The following is a 27,669-nucleotide window of genomic DNA, read 5'->3' on the forward strand; positions in this document are numbered from 1 at the left end:
CTGCACATCTGTGTTGACTGTGTACATGGAATAACCGGGTATTGTCTTTGATGCTGTATTTTGCTGCAGGACCTCCACGTAGCATTTGAACCCTTCGAAAGCTGCTGTATTTCTTTTTCTGTTTTGTAGAGGGTTCCTGGATTTAGTGTTTGCACTAAACAGACGTGCTGACAACAAATAGCCTCAGCAGTGATGCAGATGTAACCTCTGGGTCAAACTTGTTTGTTTGAAACCCTGGCCAGGTAGTAAGAGCAACTCTTGTTGGAAGTCAAGGTGCGGTTTCCCTTGTTGGGGCTGAGTAAATACTTTCATTTAAATATATTAAGTCCCCATATAATTTAAAAAAAAAGATATAAATAAAAAATGTCACCCCTTTAGCCAAAATCTGTCACAGCGTTATATCTATCTTTTTTATAATGCTGCGATAATTATTACAATTTAAATTTAGTCTGTACCTCTACTCTTAATTTGAGCCGTCACTCCCCACCTGATCAAAACAGCTATTCCACTTCTTGTCTCATGCTGAGTTATTGTTTTTGCAGTGACCTCCTCACGTTTAATAAGTCAAACTGCCGTTGTCCTGATAAATTCTCACAACCCAGAAACTGCAATCCCCCTTAACCTTGAGGTTTACTCTTAAATTTTCATTTAGGTGCAGCCACAGCAAGTCTTTTACAGAGATTTAATCCTTTTCGCTGCTCATCAATAATCTGAAAATGACAGAAGGAGTGGTAACTTGTGTAGCTTCCCTCATCACTGCAGGAAGAGTCTGCAGCGGCTCTGATGCTGCTGGAGATGAATCTTCTCCGTTGACGTGACCTTCTCTCGGCACCGTAAAGGCTTAAATCATTAGATCTGTGGGAATTTTGCGCGTCAGGTTCCAGAGCGCGGGGAGGGCACAGGCTTCATGATAGCATCCTGATAATTGGCCTCGCAGCAGATGCACATTCTCGTCTCAGCTATGGATCCTGAAAAGCCTCTTGGCCGCATTAATTGACCAGTGAAGAGGGAGGTTGCAAAGGTGGAGGGCGAGATGATGAAGGAAGGGGCCCTCGGGGACCTTGACTTTCTAATTTTCTATGCACTATACACCGTGAAAGGCTCTGCCCCCCCCCGCTCCCTGAACAGAAAGACCGTTGAGTCCCAGGACAAAGGAAGAAGGGCGCGGCAGGAGGAGGCAAAGGCACAGAGTTAATCTGTACAGTAGCTTTGTCTTATCAAATTGAAATGAACTCGACATTACCCTCCTATGTATTCACGTTAGCCGACGGCTTATGGTTCAATAAATCAGTGGTTCTCAAGCCTAATAGAAGGCGAAGGGATTTCACATCCACATTTCCATCCCACAAGCTTATGTTAGATGCATTTTTATAGTTTTTGCATTATTATTATCATATTCAATTTCCACAAAATAAATGGTACAAAAAACAAGACAAATTGTTTTAGCTAGAGTACTCAGCTTAGAATTGACGTCAAAAAGACTGTATGTGTATTTAAAGTGTATGTTAAAGGCAGAAATAAGTAAGCATACAAAAATGCCAGTTTTTACAGCAGCAGGGCTTTACTGTAGCAGGGCTGCATTCCAAATATGTACATACACACACACACGCATATGTCTCGAGGGTACGATCATTATGAAAGTATTTTCTTCTGTACCTCTTTCTCATTAATAGCTTTTACTACTTTTGTTATTTCTACTCTTCCTTTGTCAGTCTACTTTTTAATGCTACCTTCCCTGCCCCCAGCGCTTCTGCTCCTCAGCTCTCTACTATTCTCTTCCTTATTATATTGTTCCCTATTTAAAAATTCTGCGTTTGCGATTCCACCGTTCAATCTACAAAATAAAAATCCTGTGATTGCAGAGTAAATAGTAATTTTTATTGATATTCTTCTCTGTATTGAGATACTTTATGAAAGGTTGATGCATCACTGTACCCTCTGCAATGATATTCTATTCCTTTGTATTTGAGAAATGGCTCATGTTCCAATCAGTCCATTCCCTCTTGTAGTTCTTGCTCCAGTTTTTCTTATTTCAGTCACTCAAGAACAGTTTGCTGTAGCACTGTGATAATTGTATAGGTTTTGTTTTGCTATACTGTCACCCCTATTTCAGATCATGTGCTTCCCCTGTCACATGATATTTGCCCTGTAGCCACACTGTGTATTGACAAAACTCCACTTGAGCCAAGAGAAGGAGCACAGTCGTTCAATAACACATTACCGCAGATAATCAATCCTTTTTATTTCAAGGTTCAGGGTATTAAATGCGTTCACATGAGAGCTGACAACATGGTAAAGAGTTTAGCAAAGCTAATATGCATCTCAGTCTTGACATCGGGTCAGTCATGTGACGTGTATGCATGTACCATAAGAAAACACATGATCCTCCTTTGTGTGTTGCTTTGTTTGACTCTGCTCACAAAGGAAACTCTGAGGCTAATCCCTGTTTGCACCGCAGAAGAGGTTACACTAATCCCCCTTTCTCATCAATTAGGTTTTAGTTTGTGCATCTTGGAGCCATGGATTCCATTTTATAAGATCATTTTAGTTTAGAAAATCACAGTGAGATAACTGATTTTCTGTTTGGTCTCTTTAATAATTCCAGAAATCTGTTTGTATGTGCAATTTGGACACACAACACTTTCAATACTAATAAACTTTGAATAAACAAGTGACCAGCGCTCTGTAGCAGTGGCGACTGGGACTCATTAATGTAAGTGATGTTGTCAATCAGCACAATCGTGCATTCTGGTTCTGTGTTGTGAGTCGAGCTTTACCGAACTTTGATTAAACAGGTGAACAGCTCTTTGTGCAGCCTCAGGGTTCTGCGGACCGAGTCCCGCAGCTGGTCTTTGCTTTCTGCAGCTCAAATACTGCAGGTCACTTTTACAGGTCTGGAAAGAAAAGGCTGCAACCAGCATCAGCACAGGTCAAGCAAACAGCCCGTTCCAAACATGCAGGTTTAGAATGGGCATTGTACGTTAATACACTAATTAGAAGACGGGACCTTTCTGACCCTTCATTGATCCATGCAGGCATCAATCAGGAAATCCATTGAGGACGTGGGTAAGCCCCTTTGTTTTAAGAGAGCGTGGGTGATATGATATGATGTGACACTTAACCCAGCTCCCGACGTCAACCACCACAAAGAAAGACCGAAAAGAGAATTGGTGGCGGGTTGGCTTCAGAGAAAGAGGGGGGTGGCGGGGGGGGGGGGGGGGGGGGGAGAGAAAGGGAACTAGTGATGACAATGAGGGGCAAGAAAAAGGAACATGAAAACTAGGAGGAATGTCAAAACTGCAGGAGGGAGAGAGAGAGGGCAACATTTTTCACCTCTGAGGGTGACTGAAGGGGCAATGCACCACCATCCCAAATAAAAGCTTTCCTGAATATTAACATTGAACTGTTTCAAGTATAAAGCTAATGCACATATACCATGCTGGCTGCACAGTAGGATTACCAGCAGAGCAGTAAAACAGATAGCTATAGAAAGTCATCTGATCCAGAGCTGCTATTTATACCTCCGTGCTCCATCAGTGTGCGTTTTTAGCAGCACAGCACCAGGAAAGACTCAGAGTACATAAAGCTCAGCATCATGGTACCGCTCACTAATGGAATTTTTTTTTTTTTGCACGGCAAACACTCCCTACTCAACCCATCCCAATCCCCCCACACAGCACATCAACGAGCTGAGTCATGCTAGCCTTCCGCACTGTGTGAGAATTTGGTGATCAGCTTGAGACGGGGTGACTGTGCTGTGGGGCAGTTGGCCAGAGCTCGCTCGCTCTCTGTTTATACAGGTTGAATCGTGCTCTCCCGTCAGCTCTCTGGGCCTGAAATCTCTTGTTTTTCTCAGACAGATTTTTTTATCCCCCCCCCCCCCCCCGAAGTGTCCATTTACAAAATGGACAAACTCTAATTTCCAGTGCGGCTTCTATCTGCAACTATTATTGCTTTGGCGTTAATGTGTTTCAACTCGCACCTTTTTAATTTCTCATATGATGTTTACTTTTTAGAAGCACATGAAATTCCCACGCTCTTTAAACGCATCTTTAAGTGGAGCGCTTGCTCACTGTCCCTGACTGAATGTGAGGTGGCGTGTCTGTACATGCGACGGGTGTGTGCATGTGTCTGAGGGAGTGAAAGCCTCGTAAAGAGAGAGACAGTAGACATGCACAGAGTGGGAAACAACAGGCAGACCACATGATTCTCTTGAGTCATGCATCATAAAGGGCTTCGCGACTTTCCAGTCAGTGACCTTTGACCCGCATGCTCGTGACTGCTCCCTGTGTGTGATGATCTCGACGACATAGTTATCGTTAATGGTGGATCTTCAACATCTGCTATTTCTGTGGCGCTGCCTAATCTTGCCAATGACTATTTCTAAACTTTGTCTTTCATAAAATAGATCTCTTACATCTATTGGACACTATACTTTACTATATCGTGCTCAGATTTATCAGTACACGAGATTAAGAAATATCACTAACTTTGTTCAAGATTTACAAGACAGTACAAATGTTCTGATACTGATTCTGATACCTTGACTAAATGCCTATCAGTTTGACAATCACAAATGAAAATTGAATAAATAAAATCTTGGAGACCACTAATGTTACTTCCTTAAAATAGCTTGAAACTGGAGTCTTGCATCAAGTTCACGTCATCATTTTACTTTCTGGAAAGCACGTAATATTGCTGACATTATAGCTAGCTCTGACTAATGCTACACTACAGGGTATCACATCTTCTTTGCTGCTCTCAAAACAGTAGCCGACTTACCAGTGTCAATACAGCGCAACTGCTGTTTTGGAGCGGTGAAGAAGAGTTGATTTTCAGGAAACATTGGGGTATCAGATCGGTCCATAGATTTGAATACTCGCTGATGCCTGACCCGGCATTTTTGGCAGTAGCAGAGGCATTTCCGATGCTAGTATCATCTAGTAACATCTCGAGATAGAGGGGACATTCATTTTTTTGCCTATGCCAAGTCCTTGTCACTTGCTGGATGACAGTGCTGCTGAATTTTCATCTGGTTAATTTAATTGTTGAAAAATAGGATCTGTGCCAATTTAAAATTAACTTGGCAAACCTCACCTGTTACTATGCACCACAAAATACCAATAAGCAAACCACATCCTGTTCCAATTACCATGTCGATTTAGCGCTGTGGTTGAGTTCTGGCTAAAATGCACCTTGTGTATATATAAACAACTAAATTTAATATAAATTTAGAGAAAGAGACAAAAAAAATTCGTCAACACATTGTGCATTTGTGTCAATATGGAGATTTTGCTCCAGACATACACACATGCACTGTATCGATTGTGTGGTTGGTGTTTGCTGTCACTCCCTCTGAACTGGACTAGTGTGGGCAGTGGTCAGGAACATGAACACAAACAGTAAAACAACCGTTTACCAGGAACACCGAGAAGGGGAGTGCGATGTGAGAAGTACATTAATGCTCTTTTCCATAACGGGTTGTTTTAAAGATGTTCAAAGATGATTTAAAGTTATAATTTGACTGCTCCTGATGTTGTTGGGTTAGTTATTACCTTAAATATGAGGACACTTCAATGTTTAAAGTATATATTGCAACACTGTTATATACACATTAGTTTGGCGGCCCTGCCACGGTCATGTGATGCGTCGGAACAAATCCATTCGACCTTGCTGTAGACTGTCCTTGGTTTACGGCCCCTCTGGCACAGCCTGAGATCAACAGTGATTACATGAACATATTAAAAGAAAACATTTAAAATCCATATAAATCTAAATGGTAATACTTGAAGCAGGTAGAGGAAGTAAAACAGCTGGAGGCATTTGTTGTTGTAAGAAATTAGGGATCTGATGTGCACAGATGAAATGAGTAGAGCAGTTTGTGTTTGTGGAGAGTTAGGATTGCATGGGGGCTTGAACTAAAGCACACATCATTGTGTAATGTCATCTGAGAGCATTTCCCCTTTTGTTTATATTGGGTCATGTGACATTTTATCTCATATGACATAAGATTTTATGTATCTTTATTTTATGGTTGTGTTTTATCTTCAGGTACCTGTGCGCATGCTGCTGTCATTACTAATGCAAATAGCTATGTCTGTTCTCCAACTATGTAACCTTCACTGCACAGATCCTTAATGTTGCTATGTTTGTTTGTTAAAGCCGGGGTTGGTAATCCTGGAAAAGCTAGCAAGAGTCTGCTACACTACACACAGACACCAGCTTTTAAGATTTCAACAATTAGGTGTTTCAGAAACAACTTACCCACCCCACCTTTAAGCATTACATCTACTAAAGGGCAGCGTGAGTCCAGTGTTTCTCAAAACAACAAACTTGGTGACGGTGGGGGCGGTTGTGATAATGTTCCTCTGAAGAAAGAGGCCAGTGTGGCCATGTTGTTATCTGTTTGTCCCTGAGACCAGGCATTGTAACATTATATAGATGCCTGTAGTCGCAAACTCGGATCTTCTCCCTTGAACTATTGACTACACTGCCCCTTATGATCGGCCGTTGCACCGCTCCATTTTGTCTGTTTTGTCCGTGTCCGTCGGCTTTTAAAACGCGTTTACAAATATAGACGAAGTGATGGCAGAGTACAGAGAGAAGGGTCTGTCTGTTTCCCTATGTGTATCTAACGTTGAGTATAAATGAGCCTCAAAGCAAAGTCCTCTTCGCTGTACAGTGTGTTGCCTGTAATGAGGTGCTTTCTCTCAGTGGAGCCCACGGGTATTAATCTCTCTGCACACAGATGAAGTGGAGGGGGCAGCACAGAAAGATGGACGCTCCGTGTGTATTCATCTATAAATGGCCTTCACTGTGTCAATGTCAGCTTCCCTATTTGTTGGTACAGTCTGACGGACAGCGTTATCTGTTTGCCTTTCTCCTCTCCTTGCCCATCTTACTCTCTGTTGTTGTGTTTTCTATCGATGGATATATCACTCAAGTTCGCACTGACCTAAGTAGTGTGTGCCAGATCTGGACTCTGAAGAGACAAGCTTTTCATTCCCCACCATATGGCTTTATGCCTCCCGGAGGACAGCAGCCAAGTCCGCCTCACACCACTGCGGAGATATTGTACTGTCATCAGATAAACCCTGCTAAGGCCTGAAAGGAAGACAAGCCGGGGCTGCACTGTGTAGAGAGAGCGCGAATGCTTCTCGGCCGAAAAAGTGGTATTTTCCATGATACTCTGGTTGAACCGTCCTCTTCCTTCCCCACAATCTGCTCTGGCCCTATGCTGATATATGGGTTAAGGTGCAGAGTCAGTTTTTTCCTATGAGCTGGGCTAAAGTTCCCTTTTGTGCAGAGTTTGCGTTTTTGGTCGCTCAGCAGACTTCCTCCAGTGTTACATTAGGCTACATTTGTTGTACATCCTACATTTGTTCCTTTTTTTTCAACCAATGGTCATGCTTCACATTTTTAACCCTCGTCATACAACGGTTGCAGCGACAGACGCGCTGCGTGACATAACCGCAAGTTATCTCACGCTGCAAATTCCTGAGTGAAGTCCAGTGATTGGCCGAATCAGCTTGGCCAATCTTTGCACTCTACTCTGTTGTGTGTGAAAAGAAATGAATGTGGTTTCAGATCTTCTCTAGGTGAGACTGATGACTTTGGTGCGCTAAGGAAACACAGGGCTTATTCTTATTTGTGTCACAGAGCAAAGTATTCATCAGTCACTCTGTTTCCTGTTCAGACGATAGATTCGGTCTTTGCTGTGTGGGTAGAAGAGGGGGTAGGAACGGTTCAGGTCGTAGAAACTCACTTACACAGAAACATTATTCAAATACTGGTTGGGTTTTCTTGTGGTTTGATTGATGAAATTTCCACCTTGCACAGATCAAAGAAAGTGTGGCCAGTTGAGATCCAGTTAAGAGACGAATCAATGAGTTTGACCTTAATCTTAGTCAATGGCTCCTTTTCATTGCTTGGAAAGAGCGACAATACCGCAGGATATAAATGGGTCCAAAAGTCAGAGACTGCTCTTCCATTCAAGTGAATGGGAAAGTACTCTTGGACATTTGGACCCCACTGTATATAAACCACAGACTGAATATATAAAGATTGACAACATGACGGCTCCCAGAAAGAGAAGTCAAATCATCTTGATCGGCTGACTGCACTCTAGATCAAAAAACTCTGCCTTCTCCATGTTCATGGATGAGACATGGACCAAGATTAAAAAGTAAAAGTACATGTTTAATAACGTTTTCTCAAACATGGATTCTGTCAGTTCGTATCACACTGATGTAAGTCCATTTGTTAATTTAGATTTAAATAGGTCATTTGATGCTATTAGAATGGGGTGAAAAATCATGATTGTTAGCTGAGACTGACTCTAATTGGTTCTGACAATATCTTGATACAGAGACTCCACACCACGATCACTACTGGCTGTAAGTTATGACAAAAGAACAGAAGTGGAGATAGGTCATCCTTCTATCGTTTTTTTATATATATATATATATATATATATATATATATATATATATATATATATAGATTTACGATAGATCTATGGTGTAAACAAAGTGTTAGATATATCTATGGAAGTCATATGTTAAAGTGATTAGGGCCAGGCTACCTGGCAAACATTGTCATCTCGAGAGAGAGAGAGAGAGAGGTCTTTTTATATCCACATATCAATATTTACTGCCCATCCTCAACCATGTATCCTTGGTCTTTACAAATGCTCAGCTGTAGTCTCGACTGTTATCTCCTTCCATCTTGATGGATCTTTTCCAGATGATGTGCTACGGACAAAAGCCTCTTTCAACGTCTGAGTATGGGGTTTGTGTTGAGCTGTCATCTGTACTTGTGTCTCTTATTTGTCGACCCTCGCCACACTGTTTGACATGATTCTTTCATAGGTGGTAAAAGAGCTTATTAGAGTCTATTGTGGGGAGCAGTTTGTGGCATAATTCACAATGTATGGTTTTCTGACTTTTCATAGCCAAGCTACACCCATGCGTAATAACTAGTACTCGGTTTTGGAATGACCCCATTCTGTATAGTGTGGAAAAAGCATGTGGGTATCCTAATTACAAATCGTCTTAATCTGTCAAGTGTCACAACATAATAAATGATAAAGAATAATATGAATCAAAAGAAATTCATGTTATTATATATATAGTATGTCATATCACATAGCCCTAACAGTAATTGCAAATATAGTAAAGTTAGTTCCTGCCCATATGGACAAAGAATCTCGATAATGTGCCATCAGTATAGAATCCTCTCAGCACGCCAACCTGAAAACAAAGTCCCCGGGCAGAGAAGTCTATTCTACATGACCTTTAATTGACCCGACAAAAGCCTTTGCCTTTGTCATCAGATTAAGTCTCCTCACGCTTCATCAGGACAGTGGCCTTCTGCCACGGCTTCTTGGATGATTATGTACTGTAAGAGCAAAGTGTCGTCCTCTCAGAGACTTCCCTCTCTAACTGTGGGTTGAACAAGGCAATACACATGCCCACAATGTTTGATTCCTCCTGAGGGATCACTGTTTTCTACCGAGAAAGCAGTTTTTCCTCGACACAAACCCTTTTCGATCTATAGTCGATGACCAGGGTTCATTGGTTCCTAATCAGGAAAAAGCTATTTGCTGACAAAGCTGCACCGGCCTGTCACTCAAGAGGAGGTTTCTTAAAAAACTCATCAGCAGCTTTTTGCACATGACTGAATTGAGCTTGGTCTCATTGGATTTTCTCCAGCTGTGACCCCAGCTTTAACGGTGTAGAGCTTTAACAGTGTATTAATAAAACAACAGTGATGACACACCTACACAGTAAAGCTTGTGAGCCCCACACAGTCCACACACAAGAAGATGAACCAGATCCATGAGCTTACTAAATATATTTTTTCTTTAGCGAGACTTGCACTTGCACGAGTAAGTTTGTGGATAAGTTAAGAATTGGTTGAACAAAGCTGAGGGAAGACGACTAATGACGATAATCTAACTGCTCTTTGCTTTTACTTAGGCCTGTAGGTCCAGATGTGGACTGAACAGCCAATGCACAAAAGCCATTAAAGATAATCCTAGCAAACAAATCTTAGTTTTTATCTTTCAGTTTCGCGAAATGCCTCTCTACTTTTACTTCTCACATCAAGTGATCCTGGATTAGCCAGTGAAACTGTAGCATGGGGCCTTGAAGACCTCATATGACCAGTAAAAGGTCATGCCATTAGCCAGCGGGAATGGCTGATCCGAGTGCCTTTAGTGGACATCTTTCACTTCTTAAACAATGGTTCTCCTTGACGGGGCTTTGTTCTGGACAGAAGGCTTGTGAGTTGCTGTGGCATGCACTGGAGAGCGTGCTTCATATTCCTGTTTTGCCCGAGTCAGCAAACCAGTTTAAGCTTCTTTAAGGATTATCGTTACTATTAATTGGCTATTGTCTTGTTCATTAATTATTTCATTTAAACATCCTGTAGAGTAAATGCCTTTCAGATGTGCGTTTTAATGGGTCCCTGTTGTTTTGGCGCTACCGATACTTGGCATGTTATTTTGCATCTTTGGCAAGTTTCTAGCATGTGACGTCAGATTAGTTATTGGTTGATTCATGTCTGTAGGACACAGGCTGCAGCAGGGCATTGTGGGAATGCTGATCTAGTGGGTTGCGGTAGATTAGGGTCACCAGGAGTAAGGAGCTCAGGCTTCCTTTCATTACCATGGCCTCTTGTGCGCTCTCTGAAGTTCAATCGAGAAAACATATTTCATACAGTATGCATCCTTATTTTCATAATAACATACATCAATGTGCTCTAGTTTGTTCTGCTTCATCAATGCATCTGTCTGAGGGCATTTTTCCATAGCTCACCATATAGGATTTCCAGTCACAATGCAGTGGACTGTTTGGAGCACATGATGTCTTGTACAAAACCGGAAAATTCAGATCCCATGTATTCCATAACTAGCGAAACCGCCGCCTTTCTCCCAGCGCCGCGCAGGGAAGGAGTCTCGAGGTTAGTTGGTTCAGACTCAGCAGGTCTTGCACCCATCGCCCTGCTCTCCGCTCATTGGCTCTGTCATTCCAGCTGCGATAGTGTCTGTGAACAGAGAGCATTATTCATGTCCTCAGAAGGGGGCAAGTCCTAATTGAAATTCCAGTCTTTTCTACTGGAATGAAGCGGGGCCACCGACACCCACTGTAATGCGCTGGCCCCGTCACCTTGAAAGGCCAATCTGGAAGCGCTCCACATTCCTGGGAGGCAGACAGGAGCCATTAGGAAAGAGAAGCAGTGATGTATAATAAACAGACATGAATGAAGTCGGACAAAAAGATTTTGGCGCGACGGAGAGAGGCTGCGATACAGTAGTTTTCACTTTCTGTGGTTTGATGTGATGCCATCCGCTACCCTGCAGTAACTAAAGGGCTGGGGAGTCTGTGGTTTTTGGCTGCCAGTGTGGGGCGAATGTTAATGACCGGGGGAATGAATCAGTGCCATTCTGATAGAGGAGAAATGAGCACAAGGAAGCTCTTTCTGCCGAGTTCACTCTCACAGCGGCCTACTGTCGTGGTCTGTGTACTGTGTCTGAACAACAATTGTACGTGCTGATTTGTGGCCTTTATTGACACAAGGTTTCATTCTAAAATTGACCTATATTTCTCACTCACACTCTTGTTGATGTTTTTTTTGTTGAAACAATCAATTAATCATTTAATCAATAAAATGTCAGAAAAGTTTTTCCCAGAAATCCAAGTCCAAGATGACGTCTTTTACGTAACATTTTAAACAGCTGACCCAGTCTGACCCATACATCTGTTTTGCAGATTGGCCAATATGAGACATAATTGTATCTGCGTTTGCTGATATATGCTAATATAAAATCAATTTTATTTTTGATTATTTTACACAACAACCAATTAAGAAAAGATGGGCAAATATTTGTTTTATATTTTTGGTTGTATTTGTGGCTTATTAGTTTATGGCCAAACAGCCTAACAGTAACAATATTGAGTCTCAATTACATTTCTTTGAAACTTTTTTTTATATTAAATACTTACATTAAAAAAAGTTAACTGTTTTAACTTATCATAGTTTATGCACAATAATATACTCTTAATTCACTTCCAGCTCTAAGCGACCCACATTTTCTGTTTCTCTTTTGACTTAGGAGGCACTGCCTCCCACGCTTGTAGAGTAGAATGTGTGTTCCTCTGTGTTAAAAGTCACAGTATAAATACATTTGTAGTCATGCGGATTGATGGCGGAAGACTGACTGTATGTCTGTGAGTGTATGTCTGTGGTGAACCACATAAAACTCTCAGTCATCTCTGTAGGGATACATGTATCTCTTCATCACCTTCTCCAAGGTGATGTTTCTGTTTCGATAGTTGACTCATCAACTCTGCTCTGTTTCCTTCAGCACGGGGACAAATTAAATCATTAATTTCCAGTGCTCTCTTTACTCTCTCTCTTTACACTTTCTTGTCTGATGTTGACAAGAAATCGGTGTTGTCACATAACCATTTCGTGTTTGTCCCTCATAGAAAACCTGATTTTAAAAACAAGCACCCTCTAATTTGTTGCGTCCTCTGTTTGTGTTCCCTCTACCAGGGATCGAGCTGTGCCTGCCAGGGTGGCGTTTCTCCATGACCATGGTGGCCAGTTTTGTGGTGTTGGGTGGTCAGCTGCTGATGCCCGGGATGGCGTACCTCTGCCGCGACTGGCAGGTACTTCAAGCCATTATCATCTGCCCCCTGCTGCTGATGCTGTCCTACATCTGGTAAGGAAAACCCCAGCATCAATGTTCTGGGAATTATGTTGAAGTGAAAAAATGTGTTTGAAGCCTCCTCAACAACTTAAATATATGTGTATACGGTATATATATATTGTTCCATATAAAGCATCCGTTGTTTCTATAGTTGTTTTAGTAGTTCCATATCTTTTTTTTGTGTGCAGATTTACACATTATAAACTAAGAAGTGGACAAAGTCTTTGCTACAAGGACATTTTCCATCAGGGAATTCCCTGCCAAATTAAATGTAACGTCTTTGTGTGAACCCATTTGCAGTGACCTCTACTGTGAGTGTGTCTCTTTAGCTGAAGCTCAGGCCATAAATAATCTTGTATTCACCTTCATTTATTCTAAAAGTACTGATGAAAGTCAGCATGGGGAAAATTATCCCCCAAAATAGACTTTATCACAGCGTATTTCAGACCATGGCTTTCTTGCATGGTGTACCTGAAGTAAAAAAAGGTGGGGAATGCCATCTAAAGTATTCCAAAGCCCCCTGATCAAACATCAACATTGGCTTTGCACTGCACTTCAATCAGTGTTGGACACAGAGCAGAACTACCAGGGGATTGATGGGGGTTTTAAAGAAGTTGGAAGATATAGAGCCGGACTCAGAAATCTTAGGCATACAGCTGAGAAGTGTTTTAATGGTGCATGAGAGAATTGTCCTTTTCTTTTAATTTGGAATGAAAATGTTTGCTTTTTAAATGTGGAAGTGTCCTTGGATCTACTGTAATGTATTGCCTCGGGTTCTCAACTCATAAAGTTTAATCAAACTGAGATGTCGGCCAAAAAGACATAACATACTGCTCTTTGTTCTTGATGTCATGCTCCTGTTTGGCAAGGTTTATGAAATGGACAGAATGGACATGAATTGAATCAAGCAGAACAGCAGGGACATGTGCCTCCCCCTTCCACATCGATCCCAGGGATTGGTGGAAAACACACCTCAAGCAAGAACATATCTTTGTGTGCCTACAACATAGTTGTCATCACAAAGAGCTCAACAGTGCAGATGATCCAAGGCTGCTGATGTGTGGAGGCAGTCACAGACAGTGCCTCATGCAACCTGTCATTTAACTTTACAGACATCTGTTCTCCAGGAACTAACCAACCGGAGGAGCGTGTGCAATGTAGTGTATAGCTATTAGATAATAGAGCAAATGAAATCAGGGATGAGCATAACAATGGCTGACGCTCGTTTTTATTTGTTGATTTTGTTCCCACTCTAATTTTATAGTCTTAACACGTTTTCATTTAAATGTAGGAAAGAGCTGATTTGTTGCTTGTCAACAAAAATTATTCTAAGTGCTGCTAACACCCTGACTACATCTTCATTTCACTCTGACTCATGTATCATGCAATGTGAGTTCATGGAGGACATCCCTGTTTTTTCTGACAGGATCTTCCCTGAGTCACTGCGTTGGTTGCTGGCCACGCAGCAGTACGGCCGCTCCAAGTGGATCATGGGACACATAGCCAAGAAAAACCGTGTGAACATGGAGCTTGACGCAGACAACATCCTCACAGGTAACACTTTGGATACTTTAACCTCCTCCACGGAGAGGATGTTTTCATCTGCATTTATTTGTCTGTTAGTTTGCAGGATACAGGACAACTAAGAGAAGAACCCATTCAAACTGGGGGTGGATCTAAACAAGGGGGTGGATCAAGGATCTTTTTTCATTTTTTCACTCTCATTAACATTTTTTGCTCGATTCCTTAGATAATAATTCATGGCTGGTAATGGAAAAAATCTGATATGCTTAGGGGTTTGTAAAATTGAGTGCAGAACCAAATTAAAATCTGGATCAAGTGAATAGAAGTGTAGCTTCATAATGGACCATTGAACCTTATTGGGCTCATATCCACATTTTTCAATCAACATTTTGATATGATTACTCCAGTGATTGTGTCTTTTATATATCATCTTTGTTGTCAACCCAGCTTCTTTTCTTGTTTTTGGGATAGACGATGTATAGAAGAGTCCCCAGCTGTGCTTTCCCAAATAAACCAGATTGACAAGGTTACATCCGTTTTCTGTCTTGTTGCCATAGTAACGTGTCGCCCCAGAGGCAGCAGTGGGTGGTGAACATCACATTGCAAAACTCGAATGTTCATTAATTTCATTATAGCCCGGGTGGGTGGACACGAGCTGCCAAACAGGGTGTGCAGATGGCAGATGGCTGCAGGTCAGGACCTTTGACCCGGGGTCAACCGTTAGTGTCTGAGCTCAGACGACCTGCCTCAGGCAAAGAGCAGAGGGGATTGTGTCGTGTCAAACGTTATACCACATTGTGTGTTATTACACTTAGACTGTGCTGTTTGGTGTGGTATATTTTTCTTGGCCAACCTTCCTTTACCGTAATTATAAAGGTAAATAAAGTTCTGGGTCCCTGTGTGTCTGAGATCAGTGTAGAACTGAAGCGGGAGGGAAAAGCGAGGGGAGGTGGATGTGACATCGTGAGGATGCACAGTGGCTTCGTACAAACCGTCAAATGAAAGGCTGTTTGAAAGGTAAACAGACAGTTAATTACCCAAGTGCCAGTATTCCTGTAGGCGAAGGGCGGATGGTTCCACGCTGTGCCTTTTTTTTTCTTTTTTTCTCAGGTGACCCTGCTCAGCCGCCGGCTCTACAGGCGAAATGATTATTTAAATACAGCTGCTGCTGTTTTCTCTTCAATTTCAATTTCAATTGTTTGTCAATAGTTTCCATTAACACGGTTCAATTAGCTCTGTGTTCGTACACTTTACAACCAGTAGCCTCTGCCTCAAGCGTGATGAAAGAGTTAAGTGCGTGTGTTTGGTTCAGTCCTTCCCCTGCGTGCATGTGCTCAGCTGGGAGCTTCAGTGTTTGACAATTATTAGCAAAATGATTGATGACAAAACACATAAATAACTTAGTTGATTGCACAGGCGACGAACATCCTCATTAGACTCAGGGAAACACTTGGTGGCAGCAACTTGTCGATTGTGCACGAGGCATTAAGACGCTCCACTGGAGGCGCCACACACACACACACGTCTATGAGCTTGATGAATCCTTCGTTTAGGGAATTATCTTTACTGCACTTCTTTGCAGCACAGCCATCTTTAAGACTCATTGCAAACACTCACATCATAAAACATACAAGGGAAGCGTGCCTCAGCCTCACTGTAAGAATAGTGGCCACAATATCTTAAAGCTTTTGTATTTTTGCCATTGACTTATTGTGTAAATTCATCAGAAGCATCAAATAATTATTTAAAAATAAATCCTGATGTCATTAAACACATAAAGTGTATGTGTTTTTCTCCTATCATACGTTTTATCCATAGTGAACATTTTGGTTGTTATTCTGTCATTGAGTAATTCTGTGACTATTAAATATTAATCCATTGATGTGGAGTCAATCAATATAGAAGAAAAGGGAGAGGAAAGATGGAAAAGGACATTTAAGAAATCAACTCTGACAGTCTTCTTAATACATTAATAACCACCAATATGGCTTTTCTTGTCACAGTGACTGTTAATCGATAAATAAAACTAATAAATAAGGTGCCTGGATTCTTAATTACAGAATCTCTGATCAGACAAGAACAGGTTTGAATTATCTAGAACCTTTTAGTACCCAGACACTGCTGAAGCAGCATTGAGAGAAGTACATCTCCATAGACATTAATAAACTCTGTCTTTGTTTTTATACTCCCTGGCTGTCCCCAGCCCTTACAGCAAACATTAAATATGTCGGGCCCTGTTTGTACTCAGTGCTGAGGAGCATTAGAGGAGGAGATGAGAAACGTTTTCAAGTATTGAGACATGAATAAACACGTGTAACTGTTGATTAGATCATTTTGGGGAGTGAGAGAACAGATTCTCCTGAATCTAGTCGGGGGACTTAGTCAGCGGCTTCCAGTGGAAACCCTGAGTAAGGAAGTCAGAGATGACCTTGAGGCCATGTTGTGAAATGCAGTCACATGACAGAGTCGACATCCACGTACATTATAGGCAGAGGTGTGTGTCGCTGTGGCAACCCCGCACACTGAAACCAAAACATCCACTGTGGGCAGCGCCACATTCACCTGCCGCTCAGGGGGCGGAGCCTGTCAGGAAATGTTCCAGTTCCTCTGTAAACATCGTCACACCTGTCTCACCACACGACAATGTGATGTAACTTTCTCAAGTGGAATTCTCTGTGGTTGCGACATCGTCAGGGGCGTTGTTGTCCTGAATATATTAGTATATATTTTACTTATACAAGATCAAATCTAAAATATTTGTCTCTTAAATTGGACTGAACAGAATATCTTACTTTTCGTAACAATCTATTCTTAATTCTGCCTTGGACTTTTGTGAGCAGCACTTTGTAACTTAGTTTAGATACGAATAGAAAGTGTTTAAAAAAATCCAAATTCTATATATTTTTTTGTAAATTTGTTTTATTTATATATATATATATATAAAAAGGTTAATGTTTAAACTATAAAATATAGACCTCATATACATTTCTTTATCATTTCAACATCTAAAGAGTCATTGTCAATTAAAAAATGTATATACATAAGCTTATATATTATTATTCAGAAAGTTTAAAGAGATCTGAGACCTTGGTAACACATAAATATATATATATATTTATATAAATGAATATATTGAAGGTTTTTTATATTTTCTGAATGCACTGTCTATATATAATAAATATATTATGGGGTTTAAATAAATTAGTAAAGGGGCAGTAAAGATGTGGTGATGCTGCAGATACAATATAGACCAAAAAACACAAATAATGAAGTGAGTAATCGTCCAGAAGGCCGAACAATATGTCCGACATCTCACCAGACTCTTAAATGCTGGCAAACATGTATACTGACATCTGCCTCAAAAGTCTGTGAGATTTATCTGTTTGCTTGTTTTTGTTTTTCAGAACTGCAGAGAGCTCTTCAAAAGAAACCCAAGAAGACGTGCATCGTGAAGATGGTCGGAACAAGAAACCTGTGGAAGAACATCGTCGTGCTCTGCGTCAACTCGTAAGTTTGAGCCCTTAGAAAACTCGTCGGACCTTTCATGTGTCAAGGTGACAACGTGTGTGTGAGCGAGAAAAGCAGTGACTGTGTGTGGCTGTTTGAACACTGTGTGTGTGTGTGGGTGTGTGTGGGTGTAGGGCGAGGCGATGCCAGGCAGCCGAGCCGTTCGGCACAGTACAGTTGCTTCTATTAACCTGGAGGCTCGATACGGCATTGATCAGTGGGCCTCGATGCTTTTGCCCTTCCACATTTTTGCTGCTCCCTCTTTCTATCTCCAGTGGGATCTCGCTCTCTCTCTTTTTCTCCTCTCCTCTTCTGTTCTCTCCATCCGAGACCTCCCCTCCTCTCTCTCCCCTCCTCTCTCCCCTCCTCCTACTCCTCCTCTCTATAGCCCGGCAGTCCCAGCTTTCGCTCTGCCTTTGTGCACCGTGTCCCTGACTCTCGAATCAGCATAAATTTTACATGAGCTGTGTCCTTATGAAGCAGGAGACGAGCAGGAGAAAAGGGCCTGAGTGTTTTCCTGTGTTTTTTATGTGTACACTTGTGGGGTGCGTGCTTTGTGTGTCAGTAAGCCAGTGTTTACAGACGTGCGGTTTTTATGAGATCGGCTATTTCAAGATGAGTGTAAACATCATTTTACCTCCTTCTATTCTCTCTGTATATATCATTTTACTCCTATTTTTCACTGTTCACCCGTTTTCATTTATACCCTCGAACACAGATTATGGATGATGTGGCTCTATTTCCTCCCACTGTCCAGAAATTAAGCTAAAATTTCCCGGGTAGGAACCAGAGTCGTGATCAGGGGATGGAGCCTGCAACGTTTCAACCTATTTTAAGAAACAAAAGAAACATTTACTCAGGATTTTTTAGTTTTGATCCATGTCCCATCCACTAACATCGAGGAGGTGGGGTTTATGATCTATACTATGCCAATCAGCAGGTGGCGATCGATACACTTTGACTTCACTTTTAGGGAGCTGCCATGTTGTGCATCTTTATAAGTTCTGTCATGTGTCTTCTATTTCAGCTGCTGCACTCGCTGATATTTCTATGTCTTGTTCTACTTTTCCCTCCGTGCAGACTGACAGGCTACGGGATCCACCACTGCTTCGCTCGCAGCATGATGGACCCTGAGGCCATGGAGACCACCATGTTCCATAACTTCTATGCAGACTATTACACCATGGCGGGCATCGCGGTGGCGTCCTGCATGGCGCTGTGCCCGGCCGTGGGTCTGATGGGCCGGCGGGGGGGCCTCCTCATGTTCATGATCATCACTGCCCTGGCCTCCCTGCTGCAGCTGGGCCTGCTCAACTGTAAGTACATTATGAATAACACATACTTCCACTTACATGAGGTGATTAGTTATAATAAACAATGTGACTTTGAAAATCATACTCACAATATTTTCACCATAGGACACAAATTGCTCAAAGAAATGGGCTTATATGCTTTCTTGCTGAAAGTTATATAAGAAGATCAATAGCACTTTCATGTCCTTATACTAAATATAAAGCTAGTGCCAGTAGGAGATCGGCTTAGTGTAAAGACGAGAAGCGGAAGGGAAACCGCTGGCCTGGCTCTGTTCAAGATAAAATAAATTCCCCTAGCCTAACCAAAAAATCGGCCCAGCATGGAACTCCCCTTTAAAACACAATTTGCTGCTTTGGCATATAAGCAGCACATTTTATAGATAAGAGAAGTGAGAAGTAAAATGTAAATTAAGCTGTTTTCAGACATGAACTCTGGAGAATGTCCGACCAATTGTATCCGCACATTTCCCAGACTTTCCTTTTCACATACGAAAATCACAGTAGGAGATGGTCCGGGTCAGACGCATTCACAATAAAAAGAAAATCTCCCGAGATGAATTGTGGCATCACGCAGGAGGAAAAAAAGGGCATATTAATGCTGCTGCAGAATTCACAGCACATCAACACTCGGCCCGTCGGCCCTCATCAGCAAAAGCTCTTGAATCTGGGCCTCTCTCAAATTTGACATCTCAGTCGATGTGCTCTCTGTGCGTGGCTCCTCTTTTGCATCCTGTATTCCTCCTTCTGTCAGTTGATTATCCGTCAATGTCAGAAACATCATCAACACACTCGCTCACTCCAGAATAACAATTATATTCTCACATGGGGCTCAATTCTCCATCTTACCATGGGGCTGGCAGGAAAACCTCAGACATTTGGGTTGTCACAGACAGCCCCTCTGGATAACTTCAGTTCAGTGCATGTCTGAAATCACCTTCAGTTTATATTTAGGGGTGGGTTTTAAAAAATGTCGAGATAAACTGCACAGCATTGGTTTATTTATGGGATTTGCCAAAAATGGACTGAATCCAAAAATATGTAAATGTCTCAAAGTTTTATTGCGGCTGTAGTTGCATTTCAAACCCCGTGTTTCCTGCTGTTAAAGCTTCTGCTGGTTGTTGTGGGCTGTAGTTGTTTGTAATGGAGTGGTCAAACACGATTGCAAATTGTCCTTCTAGTCAATGTGTAGCAAAACGTGCTCCAGACGATCACCACGGTCCACAAGTGGGTTTATTCAGTCACGAATGAGCGAGACTTAATGTTTAACCCGAGTCGACACATCAGGGTTATACCCATGTTTCATCATTCCAGGCCAAGTTGTTGTTTTTCTGCTCAACATGTGCACGTCTTTTATTTTTATGATCTCACTGTGTATTAAATGTATTATCTGAGTGCACGTGATGATATTGTTTTATGTTCCTGACTGATAAACATGTGTTGATCTCACTCTTCCAGTGCTGGGGAAGTACAGCGGCCACCTGAACATCGGTAGGACCTATTTTTTTATTTCTGCTTTCTTGTATGTGCTGATCAAATCTGTGGCAAACTGATTAGTAATTGATTAGTCCTGCTTTGATCACTTTTTATCTCCCCGCTATCATATCTACCAGCGGCACAGTCTCTCAGTGTGAAGTGTGAATTGAATCATCGGACACAGTGACTCTTATCTGGATGAGATTTTAGAAAACGTGCTGCATGTGGACATGCTGCAGTATTTCATTATGAGCCCTGCAGACCCGTGGATGGAATCATGACTTACTTTTAACCTATTCATTGATCTCCCTGTGTGTTGAGGAGGGATGGATAGATTTCACATCTTTGCAGAAAGTGGCTTTTAACATTTCAAATCGTTTAAGTTTCTTTGCGTTCATAAAACCGTAATCTTTAACGTTAAAAATCATTAGTCGAGGCTTTTCTCTTCTCCTGTAACATCATGCTTTTCACGAAGCCATTTTTAGGTTTAAATATCATACAATGTACCTTTAAAAGTTAAACTATGCTGTGCTTCTTAGAAAAAAAATTATAGAAAAGGAATAACACTTCCCCCAGCCCTTGTTTATGTGAGATATACATGCACTGTTGTCCTTTTCACTTCACTGCTCAGGGCTCTGACTCTAAATTGCTGTGTGTGTGTGTGTCTCCTGTTTTGTCTGCAGACAGCTCAGGTTCGCTGAATAAGAACTTCTCCATCGCCTTCTCCATCATCGGCATGTTCTCCTCCCACGCAGTCAGCAACCTGAGCATCTTCTTCTGTGCCGAGATCACCCCCACTGTGATCAGGTAAAACCCACAGAAACACTGTGACGGTAACATCGCAGCAGGAGGACGAGTCAATCATTTGTTTATAAAAGCGTGTTACACAAGCTTTATCGTTAGTTGGCTCTTATTTGTGTAGTAAATGTAATTATATAACATCCCTGAGTAACATAGAAATCAGTTATTTTAATGGTTGCCCCTGTTGTTAATGGCGGATATGAAATCATGGATCCGCTGGAAACAACAGACTCGTCACAGTTTGGTGTCACATGTAATCCACATCTTCCCCTGTGAGAATATATGACACAGCACTGGACGTAAGGGGGGGCTGTTCTGGTGACAGTGCGATTAGGGTGCCCCTCTGTGGTGTGTTTGGGGAATGGCAGGAGAGGGAGGACGGGGGGTGCTGCAGCACGCTCTGCTGCTGTTGGATCAAAAAGCAGTGAAACGTCATCAGAACAGCAAAAACCTGGAGCTTCCGTTTTATTTACTGTGAATAATTTAGATGGTAGCTCTGCCCTTTAATGATGTTCTTAGGTATGTGTGATCGTAAACCTTTAATCCCCCCAGCTGACAGCGTTCTCTGTCTCCTCTCAGGGGCGGTGGTGTGGGCCTGGTCCTCGCCAGTGCTGGCTTCGGCATGCTGACTGCACCCATCATGGAGCTCCACAACCAGAAGGGCTATTTCCTCCACCACATCATCTTCGCCTGCTGCACCCTCATCTGCATCATCTGCATTCTCCTGCTGCCAGAGACCCGCTACCAGCCCCTCCCCGAGACCCTGGCCGACGGCGAGTGCTACACTCGACAACCTCTCCTCCCCCCGAGGAAGCCTGGAGAACAGCGCCTCCTGCTGGCACAGTCCGAGAGCAGCAGGGACTACACCAGGGTGCACGACACGCCGCTCCACGAGGCAGCTGCCACCGCAGTGTCCACCATGGACTCCACCGCGTCCTCGGCTGTCGATTTGACGGCTCAGTCGGTCGGAGACATGACGGCCCCCGCGTTCATGGAGGTGCACCCGGTCAAGCCGGAGGTCAAAGACCCCAACGGCCACTCCAGGTCCTCTTTATCCACCGACCCCCTCACGGCACTGGGGAAAGGCAACATCATACTGGCCAGCAAAGAGCACCTGCTGTCTTCCACTCCTCTACACAAAGCACCGTGCGCCACAGACCCGCTCTTAGTCGACGCTGAAGAACCTCCAGCGATCGATCCTGCTGTCGAGCTCTCGTCGGAGTCTGTCATCCTCGAGATGAGCGACACTGGTCCCTCTCCGACCAAAGAGCCAGCCGCTCCCCCGACCCCTTCATCCAACTCGACCCCTCCGCCAGTCCCTCACACTGCGCCCGCCTCCTTAATGGTCTGCACCACGCCCGTCATCGAGCCCCCGCCCAGCTCCATGCTGGAATCCCCAAACCCCCCGATTATTGACAATGACATCGTTGCTCGTCCCGGTGACTCCCCGACTCCAGCCATGCCTGACAGCCTCCCTCCCTCCCCGGCTCCCTCCCCGGCTCCCTCCCCCGTTCCCGTGACAGACTGCACCGTTTCCCCCGACCCTCCGCCCTCCGTTATCACGCACTCTGACATTCCCATCCAGTTAAATTTAGAAGATGAATCTACATCTCCTCCTCCTCCGACTAGAGAATCCCCCTCACCTCCCCCCGTTATGGACTCCCAACCGCCACAGTCGGACTCTACCTCTCCCTGTATTAAGGATTTATCTCCTCGGCCCCCGACTCCCCCTATAGTCAAAATTTCCCCTCCACCCTCTCCACCTCCACCCACTGACTCAGACAATTTGCCCTCAGAGGGAATGTCCACTCCCCCCGTCATAGATGCTGTCAAGACCGCCGAACCGTCTGCCGCCATCCTCCCCGTCACAGACATTGTGCCCACTTCCACTCCGGAATCCCCCGCTGTGACTGTCGCTGACATTGTGCCAGATTCACCTGCTCCCCTCCGCTTAGACTCGCTGACGACTTCCATCACAGATTCAGGCTCCACAGAAGCGACCCCTCCCTCCCTGCTGGACTGCACCGTCTCCTCCCCCATAGACTCTGGTGTCGCCTGCACAGAAAACAACGGTCTCAACGATGTGGCGTCGTCCTGATCCAGCGTCGCGACCGGGAAAACAAAGCTTTATGGTTGCGTCGGGAGGCAGCCCCCCCCAACCCCCCCACCACCACCCTGACGTCACAAGATTACCGGAGGGGAAGGGAGAGCGGCAAGAAGTGTCCTGCTCCACACTTCAGGCGTTTAACGAAGACTGTCTCCGCCTGGAGTTGAGCAGACATGTCTTACTCAGTTGTTGTATGTTTCTCAATGCCCCCCCCCCCCCCCCCCCGACCCGTCACCCCCTTGCCCACCTTCCAGCAATTAGCCAATAAACGAGACCACCAAGTGAGAGAGTGCCAGAGGCTGGCTTGTGACAATGTGACAGTACCTTCTGCTCTTTCTTTCTTTTTGAATGTCACTGGAAATCACCAGCCTATAAACGACTTTGATGTAAAATGAATGGGAAATTACAGTCTGTCGCTTTAAAGAGACTTAACACCTTCAATCACTGCGCTGTGTCGTCGGGACAGTTGAGAGATGCAACGATGCTAACAAAATAAAAAAATATATAAAAAAAAAAAAGGAAAACAAAAAAAAAAAATCTAATCACTGGTACTTTTGCTCAAATAAATTGTTTGACTTATAACTTATTTTTTAAGGATAAAAATATCGCCTTACCTGTGTGGACAAGAAAATCTGAATGTTGCAGTACTTTTTTTGCTGTTCTAGAGAAAAACAATCCAAATTGGAGTGATTTTTTTTTTTCTAAATACAATGCCAAAATTGCCAAAATGACCAAAATTAAATGTAGACATAGTGCCAAAACATTAGTATTGCCACCATATTTTGATAAATACAGGTCATCGCTCCCCTGCCATCGACTGTACGAATCAGATGAACCCAAATGTCAGAAAATACGATTCATTCTGATATTAGTTAAAAAAAACGGATCATGTGAGGAATTAGAACCGAGAGATAAGATTAAAGCTAAAATGCATTCTTCAACACGTGGTTCACATTGTATGAAAAGTGACGTTAGCTTAGGGGGGGGGGGTTCGGGGGGGAAATGACCCATGTTTTGTCGGTCTGAAGAAAACTTATTTTTCAATGAAATTTATGGTATGCAAATGGTTTTATTTGTAAATGTGACAATTGTAAGTAAATGCATAATTAGTCGCTGATATTGATTTGAGTTTTTTTGTTTAGTTTTTTTTACAATTTCAAGTATTATTTTTGAACTATCTCCCATGGCGTGCTCTAATCGTACACGGCTGTACTTCTTCACTCTAACAGTATTCGTGGCACCTCGGTGTGGTGGCACCTCAATATCTGCAGTGGGGACGAAGCATGAAAATTCTCGTGAGCAAAAAACCTAAAGCAAACCGTAAAAGGAAAAAACACACGTACACAAACAGCTCAGTTTGAAACGAAACCCACGGATGACAAAAATGACCCATGTGATTTGGTGACTTGTCGCTTACGTCACTAACCTTCAGCGTGTTTTACTGATCATGTTCTGGTATTAACGTGTGTCCCTGTGTTCATACATTCACATGCAAGTTTACCTTAGCAATGCAATATTTCATACTTTTTAGGGGAAAACAGGTCAAATCCTTATTTACAGATACAACTTGTCATGATTTTTAAATCAAAAGACTCCATGTCCGTATGTGGACGGCTTTATATTTTCACTTTACTACACTACGTGTGTAACATGGTGCGTTTCCACACTTCACACACTGCAGGTTGTAATGAGAAAGTTGTGCGATCACGCATAGACCACTGTTTACAACAATCCTCATCATAATAATAATAATACACTGTACTGTAAAACCTTAGAGCCAACTCAATGATGTCGTGTCATTTCAAATGTGATCAACCTCTCACAGTGAACCATTTATCCGGAGAGTATTGGTGATTTATTGGGGAGCCATTCAGGAGTCAATGATGACACTTAACAGAAGATCTGTTATTGTCAGCTCGTTGCACACGTATAAAAACAAAAAGGAACATATAGGACCTTGACTGAAGTCAGATGTTCCCTTACAAAGGCTACGTATATGTGTGGTATGTAACTGACTGGGCAAACCGGTCTGTGGTTGTTCTTTAAAAACATGCTGCTACGCCTCAAAGCACAAACACCCTGCAATCATGTGATGTCCTATTAGGTGGTGCTCTGCATCTTAAAAAGGGAAAAAATGGAGCTGGATTTCGAATCAGTTGTTTAAATATGAATATTTTTGCGGCACAACCACTTGTAATCTACTTTGAGGGGTTGAACCTTGACTTAATAAGAAACTCTTTCAGCAGAGAGCGGGGCCGAACATTACTTCCAAGTTCTCGTTGTCTGTGAGTGTCGTCCTCTCTGTCTCAGTGTGCGTATTGCAGATAATGAACTGTGTATCTCCCAAACACCCTCATGCTCCACCAAGTGTAAAGACACGACACAGCACAACACAATTATCGGTCCTCTCCGAGGTCGGTTGCTTCCACGTTCACACGGCTCCCCTGCAGCTCTTCCACAGTGTTGATGGGAGCTGTTCCATCCGTCTTAGTAAGCATTTGGTTTGACTTGACGTTTTTTATTAAATGAAGGTAAAAATCTGTGAAAGCGATCCAAACCAGCACCAGCGATGGGTTCGACTGGCAGCCGTCACTGGTGGGAAAGTGGAACAACAGTTAAAATAATGTCTTTGTAAATAGTGAATGTGTGGAAACAGCCAGGTTTGATAGCATGAAAGCTCCTGGATCATGGATGGACTGATGAATTGTTTTGAACTTGGTGAATCAAAGTGTCAGAGACATGAAGTCCCCAGTGTACACATTTCAGGTTTTGCTTCCCTCAACCATGCGACTCCGAATCTCTTGATGGGAGATTTGAATGAATGTAAAAATATAAATAAACACACACACAAAAAAAAACATGGATTGTACCATTTATAATTTCCAATTGTTTGGTTTCATTTTGTGTTTTGTTTTAACAGACATGATGCACTTGTAAATAAGCCATACCGGTTGTTAAAATAAACCACTATTTATTGATCAACTGAACATCAGGGTCTGTCTTCTTTTATAAGCATTTTTTTTTTTTCATGGATTTATTCAATGTTGATCCCAAGAAAAAATAACTTTCAAACATTTCCACGTTTGATTGTAGGCATGTTTCAAAGAGAGAACTTTTTAAAGAACTAAAAAATAAAAGATCTCCTTGAAAGTTGAGGCGTATGTGTTCCTTTGTCATCATGTTATAAATCTATAGGTAGTATCCATCATGTAAGCATTTGAATACTGTTGGCATGCTAATATTATTTGGGTATTGGGTATAAACTACTGTTTATAGGTTCACAAACTTACTTAAGCATATTAGCATGCTGGCCCTAAACAGAGGGGCAGTGTTGTTCAAGTTGTAAATCTAGACTCATCCTCTCAGGATCTGTACAAACTGTTTTGTCAATCTATCACACACGTAGTGAGTGGTTTGTTGGCTCAATGTAGTGGACTGGGCGTCAGGTGGAAATTGTCTGTGGAACAAACCGATAACTCTGCCAAGTGGCTCCGATATCTCGAGGACCTGTCCGATAGAGGGCCCATGTCACAAAACAGTTATAAATAATAAAATAATTTGAGGTTTGTTATCCATGCACCATTTAGGCACATTTCCAATTCATGTTAGAGTTTATTTAAATGTATGTGCTGCAATGTCACAGATCCCGCATGGGGCTTAAAGGGATAGTTCACCCAAAACAAAAATGATCTCATTATCTACTCACCACTTTGCCAATGGAGGGCTGGGTGAAGTGACTATGACCACAAAACACTTGCAGGCAAATCCAATACAATTGAAGTAAATTGGACTCGAAATTGCCTAATTAACCCCGTGTTTTTAACGTGGCTCCAGAGGAGGAGAGCAGAGGACATTTTTCTGAGTCGAATTCGAATCTCGAGGCCTGGTGACACTTGGATGACACCACAGGAGCAGAATGGAGGCATTAGATGTTTTTTTCTCCTGTTTTCTTCTGTGTGAAGACGTGACCACCAGTTACTTCAATTGTATTGGATTTGGCTGTGACGCTGTCTACCCCTGAAACTGCAGAAGTGTTGTGTGGACTCAAACACCTCACCCACCCCTCCATCGGTCTGGGGCTGAGTAGATAATGAGTGGATTTCCTTTTGGGCTGAACTATCCCTTTAACAAGCCGTAATCATCAACCCACGAATCAGGTGAAGAAAACCTTCCCTAAATAGCTTGATTCCAACTCACAGGTGGATTAACCTGGGCCTGTAGCTCAT

At 42.7% G+C, this 27,669-nt stretch overlaps 1 protein-coding gene across 2 annotated transcripts in view; it reads left to right on the top strand.

The window, feature by feature from the left end:
- Window positions 1–26,430, top strand: part of slc22a23 (solute carrier family 22 member 23) — a 34,343-nt gene extending 7,913 nt beyond the window's left edge. For both annotated transcript variants that reach the window (XM_053437112.1, XM_053437114.1), the window contains exons 4-10: window positions 12,562–12,730; window positions 14,145–14,272; window positions 17,647–17,749; window positions 18,830–19,065; window positions 20,518–20,550; window positions 21,219–21,342; window positions 21,916–26,430. In XM_053437112.1, the coding sequence (XP_053293087.1) occupies window positions 12,562–12,730; window positions 14,145–14,272; window positions 17,647–17,749; window positions 18,830–19,065; window positions 20,518–20,550; window positions 21,219–21,342; window positions 21,916–23,434 (2,312 nt within the window). In that variant the 3' untranslated portion in view covers window positions 23,435–26,430. The remainder of the gene's footprint in view (window positions 1–12,561; window positions 12,731–14,144; window positions 14,273–17,646; window positions 17,750–18,829; window positions 19,066–20,517; window positions 20,551–21,218; window positions 21,343–21,915) is intronic.
- Window positions 26,431–27,669: the final 1,239 nt, after the last annotated feature.

This window comes from Pleuronectes platessa, chromosome 13 (assembly GCF_947347685.1).
Source record: "Pleuronectes platessa chromosome 13, fPlePla1.1, whole genome shotgun sequence".
Lineage (NCBI taxonomy): Eukaryota > Metazoa > Chordata > Actinopteri > Pleuronectiformes > Pleuronectidae > Pleuronectes > Pleuronectes platessa.